This window comes from Egretta garzetta, unplaced genomic scaffold (genome assembly GCF_000687185.1).
Source record: "Egretta garzetta isolate BGI_Z169 unplaced genomic scaffold, ASM68718v1 scaffold246, whole genome shotgun sequence".
NCBI classification, from domain to species: Eukaryota; Metazoa; Chordata; class Aves; order Pelecaniformes; family Ardeidae; genus Egretta; species Egretta garzetta.
In genome coordinates this window covers 1,791,000-1,798,044 of record NW_009259976.1, presented here as the reverse complement: position 1 = coordinate 1,798,044, position 7,045 = coordinate 1,791,000, and the positions used below count along the sequence as shown (strand labels likewise).

Here is a 7,045-nt window from a genome sequence, read left to right as displayed (position 1 = left end):
GGCCAACCCATAAGAAAAAATGGGTGCCAGAAGCTGAGGGTGACCCCAGCACAGGCAGTGTTGCACCAACCACGGCACAGAACCATAGTACCTGGGTGAGGTGGTGACAGCAACGAGTTCTCCCAAGAGTCCCAGTGACTCTGAAAGATCTCAACCTCTGAAAAGTCAGCATCTCCTCCAGCTGATGATCCTTGTATCGTTGTTTCATAATGTTTGATAACACTCCTGGTGCATCTGACAAAGATTAGATATGTTATTTTACCACTTTATTTATTAGATCACTTATTGATTTGATATGCTAAATTTTCATATAAAATTGTGTGAAAAATAGAGACATGACAAAATAAAAAACAAAATGAAATGCAACATGGTTGGGTTCAGTTGCAAAACTAGACAGGTAATAAAAAAGTACTTGATTCCTGTAGGTAAAAGAAACTTTTTTTTCCTTGTTGAAAGAGCTTTGCTCCTTCTTCCCTGAGCAGGGAAAGAAAACGATGTTCAGACCCACAATGTACTGTTCAAAGTTGAATGTACCGATAACAGTACACAAAGCCATCCAACAAAGAAAAAAGATCTGCTTTGTTCGTTTCCCATAGTGTAGATGTGTAGGAATGTGTAGAAATTAACCGAATCTTCAGTTTCCCTTTTGCTTCCCTTTAACGTTGACAACTCTACAATAGCCATAGGTGGCTGCCTTATTGATTGATTACTCCATATGTAATTACGTGTACATGTTCTCTTAATGTTTATATTTTATTTCTCTATTCTACACACTTCAGGCTTAGAATATAATTCTTCTTTCACCATATATGACAAATGACACTGGCCTGGCTCTTCGATCCTTTTCTCCTACTAACACTACTAAACACATCTTAATAAAGGCTCAGAAGATCTCGAACACACATACTATGTTAGGTTTCATAATACGTTCTGTATTTTAATACTCAAAAAGAAAATCTATGAAATAAATACAATCTTAATTACCTATCGGTAACTTATGTGCTCAGGATCTTCCTAGCAATTCTCTTCATCATTTGTTGTAGCTGGTCTTGGTCAAGATATCACAGTTACCCTTCAGTTAACTCTAGGGAAAGGCAGTGATGAATCCTGTGCTGAATTTTGGTTCCCTGTCTGTTCAAACACTGTTAGTTTTCCTCCACTGTTACGCTCACTAGGACACACATCATCCTTCTACCACTGAACATAGCAGGAAGAATGACATTATTATTGAACTGCAAGAAAAAGTGAAGAACCTTACCCTTGAAAAGAAAACCTTGAAGAAAAAGGTAGATTTTTCCAGAATCGCTTGAGGAATGTACAAAACCAGCCAAATTATTTGCACTATTTACTAAGTAACATACACTTAACTGGGAAGACCATCAAGAACAGAGTCAAGAAATACTTTCAGTGATTCTAATGAATATGAGAAGCACATGCCTGAGGACGTACAGTACTCACTATGTGCAATGTCACAGAGTGTATACCAGTCCTTTAGGAGACACTTCCAGCCCAAGAGGGAACAGAGTAATTATGTGAACTGAACCTACAGCTCCTTTACTCTGCAGGCTTCACCTTTTCCAGGAAAGCTCAGGAGCTGATGTTCCTTACCTCCCACCAAGGGAGAGTCTAATAAAAAGCTTTAGTTGCTTTGTAACTTAGTCTATAGGCTTATCTCTCAGGCCAACTAGATAAAAGAAAAGCCCAAGCTAGTTGAAGATATCTGAACGTACAGACTGAAGGGCACGATACAAAGATCTGAACAGCTGGTTACATTTGATAACTGTGATTCTACAGCTAAAAGAATGTTTAAAAATGCAAACTAGAAATAGGCTCCACACAGAATGTATAAAGCATTACTTCCAGCTTCGGGTCTATCACTGATAGCCTCTTCTTAAAAATGGCTATTGCAATTGGTATTTTGTATAAGACAAAGTCTATACAAATTACCGTTGAGTCTCCAATTTCATTACCATGAACATTTAGTTACAAAGTACAAGAAAAATGTAGCAATCACAAAACAGTTGACTAACGAATAAAAACCTTTCCAAGACCAAGTTACTGAGGTGAATTCATTACTCACAATGATAAAAATCAGAGGTTGTCTGCATGTGCTGAGCACTGATAACAAGTATTACTGTGTATCGTGCCCCCTTCTCCTCTTGCTCCATATTATTCTGTGGTCATATAGAGTTTATACAATGGAGTCTGGAAGCTGATTAGGGCCCTGCAGTGCATTAATGTCCTAGCAATAAATATATAACCCAAGGGGTGCAGGCCTCCTCAGCTTGCTAGTTGAGTACTTGCTACCAGCTCCTGGCTAAACAGCTACTCGAGCTCCTTTGGGAGGGATGCATGAGTACACACAGTCAGTAAAACTATATGTCACCCTACACGTTGTTATACAAACACAGCAGAAGGACAGGGTTGCACTGAAGCGCTGCAGGGTGGCTGAACACTGCCAGCAGCAGTTAAGATCTCATTAGCCTGGTAACTTCTCTAATACAGAGATGTTTTCTGTCCTTCTTCCTCATCCACTTCAAAGGCTTATCCCTCATCAACACCACACTTATTATTATACAGACCTTCTGGAGAAGACAAACCATATAGACATGATAGCATTCAGAACTGGACCTGTTTTCTTTGCAGCAACTAGACATGCTCCCGTCTTTCAGGTCCGCAATGTCATTACAGCCAAAGAAAGTAAAGAGTGCCTTCAAGGAAATCAGAACACTAGCCAAAAAAAAAAAAAATTACCAGCGGACATTTGTCCCATTTTACTTCTGATGCGCTAAAAACACATGGGATCTCTTGGCTGAACTGTGGGAAGGTGGTTTGCATCCTTTCACCTTGGCACGTGCCATCAGTGAACAACATCCATGTCTGTGTAAGCCCCGAGCCCCTCCAGAACAAACTGTCAGCAGTTCTGAGCCGTGCCAAATTCATTGCCACTCCTGAACTCTTCCACAGGAGGAGTCCAAATTATGTAAAAGGGAATGCTGGCACCTTAAGTCACTATGCCACCAAATCTCTAACACAAGCAAACTCTCACACCTACCAATTTGTTTGATTTGCATTCGGAAATGAGAATTTCAGTTGTAATCTTGAAGCTGACCTTTCTGGCATTTCCAGCTAGGTTTCAACCAATGTGCGAGGATTAGTAGATAAACACAATGAAATGGATTTGACGAATCTTCAGCCTGGCACCACCAAAACCACAAACGCTCACGTTAAATTTTCTTGCAGAATTTAAAAATGTTGCAGATACTATTTATTCTTTATACACAGTAATTTAATGATTTAACAAAATATTTGATCTTTTACGTAGAGGTAAAACAGACTTAGAATAGTCTATTAGGGTCTGTCTTTACTAGTGTCTCAACCAAACCAAACAGATGCCAGGATTCTCCGCCTTCGTGCTTTCCTAATTTTACAGTTTAGCACCCTTCTCCTTGGTGTGACAGGCTAGACTTACGACCTCTATGTCCACAATGACGTAAAAATCTGCCAAGTAGCCAGACTATCACTGAATTAGTAGCAAAAATTAACTTACACTATAGAATAAAAATAGCCTTTTATCTTTTGGTGTCAACAACTTTGTTTCCGCTCTTCATGCGAAGTTAGGATCAAAAATCTTCTGGCTAAAATAATCTCCATGCTTTAAGCTGTATATATTGCAAAACCATCACCCCAACCAAAGTGTTACAAAAAGTCTGAAACTGGGCAAATTTGAACTAGGCCAAAGGGAGCTCTGAAGTTCCTTTCCTGTTGCCATCATAGGGAACATGTGGAATTCATAAATCCAATTAAGTGATAGTTGGTGACAACAAATTTTCTAGATTACTAGATTTTTTCCAGTTGATTCTTTCTGTTTCTCAGAAACACATCCAATTAGTCAAGCTCATGGAACACATAATTTCCCCATATATTTCTAGTAGATTTCTGGTAGATCTCCAGAGAGGTAGCCCTCTCTGGCAGAAACACATCCAATTAGTCAAGCTCATGGAACGCATAATTTCCCCATATATTTCTATCAGGTAGATCTCCAGAGAGGTAGCCCTCTCTGTTTTTTTCAGATAAAAGAAGGAACCCGTGTGTCTTTGAGACAATTTTGCTGCAGTAAGATAACTAAAACTCCTTCTTGGAAAAAAAAATTACCAACTGGGAAAGCACTGACCTTCAAAGAACCCCCACAATTCAGGCGAAAATCTAGCAGATCTCATAAAGAGCCCCCGCGAACACTGTTTTGTCTCCTGTACTACCACCCGGTCAGAAGCAGCCGGCAGGACTCCCAGGGCTGAGGCTTGTGATAGGAGTACTTTCTGCCCCCATTAATTTCAAATAAATTGATCCCCCAGAGTTATAATGAGTGATGAGAGAGAATAACACCACCTTGATAGGTCCAAGTGGGAGATCCTCACTGGAATCATTAGTAACTGCCACATATAGTAACTGTTCATCATTTTGACAAGTACTATAGAAATTGTCAGAATTCCATTTCCATAGAATTATTTCTCTAAACTACAAAAAGTAATGAAGAGAGAATCCTTGACACAATTCTCTTGGAGGTATAGTATTTATTATCTCTTCTGATTTCAGCAGGCACTACAAAATATAGAAGGGTATGAAATCACCAACTATTAGAAGAAAATTTTACAGCTTTTGACACTTTCTGAAAAGCAGAAAAATTGGTCTTATCTGTGAGCCCATGAAAAGTCCTGGCAAAAACAACAAGACCTAACTTTTCAGTGTGCACTGGATTAGGGGGGTTATTCATCAAAACTATTGCATTGACCTGAACACGAAGAGAATTGGAAATTACTGCAGTTCTTGGCATATGGTGGCACTGCGAGGTATGGATAGCTATAGCAAAGTCCAGAGAAAAACAACGGAGCAAAAAAAAAAAACCAAAACATTTTGCTAGTATGTAAAATTTCAGGAAAACTCAGGGAACAAGTAGAAAAGTGAACCACCTGGTTTTACCAACAAAATTTCCCTCAACATTACAAATAAGATCCCTGTCCTAGTCAGAAGATATTTCAGCCGGCTTTTTCCTGCGATGTCCCAGTACGCCATCCAGAACTGAGACACAGGAAGCAGACAACAGGTTAGGACTGTATGTGTGACACGGCTCCTAGAAAAGCTTTGCTGAATCCATCTCTCATAGAAGCCACTGAGTAAGTGCGGAAGAGGCAGTCCAATAGATTCTTAAACGCTTTGCCATGCCAAAAGCAAGTATTAATGCAGAAATATTAAGTCTCACTTATGTATGTACATAAACAACTATTTGCCTTTTGCTGACATCTTAGAAAAAGAAACACACACCTAGGAGAATCATTTAAGAAGTTCAACATGGAAACTGGAAACACAAGGTAAACTTTATTTGTAGTCCACAGACTTTAAGAATGCTCACCCTTTTTGTAATACTTGTTATTAGGAAAAACGCCTTCTGTTTCACAGCAGTTTTACCTGTCATTTCTAACTGAAAAGCTTTTTTAAATGCAAGTTTACAATGCTTGCACATAACCGTGACCACATGCAGAATTCCCATGGGCAATGTGAACTCCTAGTGAACACCAGCCTTCTCAGAATTATCGTCCGACATAAGAGATATCAAATCTAAAAGTTACAATAATGGCAATTACCGTCAACATGTATTTTGTTATGTCTGTGCAAAAAAAAAAATAAAATCTCTGCAGCTTGCTCCAGTTATTCATACGGTCCTTCCTTTCAGATTTTAAGGTGTTTAATAGGGGTAGAATACTTAGCACAGAAGAACTGCAGCCTAATGGGCTTTCAGGCACAGCTGTAATATCTGCAGTCAGTCTGGGCTCAGTGTTTTGCTAAAGCTAGTCAAGGTATCTCAATTGTTTTCACACACAATTAACACATTTCTCTGCCCCCACCACATGCAAGCTCAGTAAGAGCACCACACAGGTTAATTAATTAGTAAGATCAGTTAGGATCAATTAACTCAGATGGAAAACCATCACATAAAGTATGTAGCCACTGCTTCGAAGACACAGAATGTTTCAGATCCTACAGTGCTAAATAGAAAACCTCGTATAGCGTTGCCAGTACTGGCTCTTTTTATTTCTCCCAGGAAAAAAAAAAAAAAAATTTGGCTGCTTTCCCCCCTGCAAAAACCAAAACACCCACAAAGCAACCAAACCATGACTAGGCAAAGTCAAACATATTTGGCCAAAAATTACGTTCAACAAATCTAAGGACCTTTGCAGAAAAAGTAATATTACAGCATTGGGTGGCTATTATCCGTCTAGAAATACTTTTTCAGTAGCAGTGGATGTCCTTCAGTTTTCATAATCGAGCTTCATCTTTAGTCGATACTTAACAGCATTTCAGTAACATTTTCAGCATGTTAAAAACACGATTAACATAAAACTTAGCTAGAAACCGGAGCCCTTCGCCTCGGTGTCTTCGCCGAAAACTTAGCTAGAAAGGTAGCTTTTGGTATTTTTTTTTTTTGCGCAATTTGCAGATTCAAAATCAAATGAATGAAAATAATGAGGAAAATGAAAGACAAAAGACTCAAGACAACATTTACCATTGCCATCGCAGCAAGCTGCATACGCACAAATGGCAAAGTTACCAAAAAGTATGGAATGTGACTTCACGTACTCACGTTTCATTGTACCCTCTACGCAAATCGCTGAATTAGCTGGGGGAGAGAAGAGAAAGCCTGGGGGCTGGTTTTGGCCTTGGTATTTTCACTCTGTGTTTTGTAGGACTGGGGAAGGCTTTCCTTCTTAACATGCCTTACGCTTCATTTAACAAAAGATCCACTGCGATAAAGGGAACGTATCGCTTTCATATGCATTGCTGATCGCACTCTGGGAAACCCCTTCAATTAAACCATCAAATACACGGCTCAAAAGCAGTTATTCTAAAGCAATGCGAAATCGGGAGATTTTGACGGCACCTCTGTTTCAGTAACACGCTTTATCCTTGCCCCTTCCAGGGGCATGTTAGTGCACTCTGAGGGGGGAAAAAAAAAAAAAAAAAAAATAAAATCGTCACCCGTTGAATT

General features: G+C 39.3%; 2 protein-coding genes across 4 annotated transcripts in view; one reads left to right on the top strand and one right to left on the bottom strand.

The window, feature by feature from the left end:
- RIOK1 (RIO kinase 1) overlaps positions 1 to 6,989 on the bottom strand; it is a 31,938-nt gene extending 24,949 nt beyond the window's left edge. The window contains exons 1-2 of one of the 3 annotated variants that reach the window (XR_004842235.1): positions 6,938 to 6,985; positions 92 to 234 (exon numbers count right to left, since the gene is read on the bottom strand). The gene's annotated coding sequence lies outside the window, so the exon portion shown is untranslated. Of the gene's footprint in view, positions 1 to 91; positions 235 to 6,937 lie in introns of all 3 variants that reach the window. The other 2 variants (XM_035895909.1, XM_035895913.1) reach the window with 2 other exon arrangements.
- Positions 2,610 to 7,045, top strand: part of SSR1 (signal sequence receptor subunit 1) — a 16,869-nt gene continuing 12,433 nt past the window's right edge. The window contains exon 1 of the mRNA XM_035895903.1: positions 2,610 to 2,700. Within this exon, the coding sequence (XP_035751796.1) occupies positions 2,610 to 2,700 (91 nt within the window). The remainder of the gene's footprint in view (positions 2,701 to 7,045) is intronic.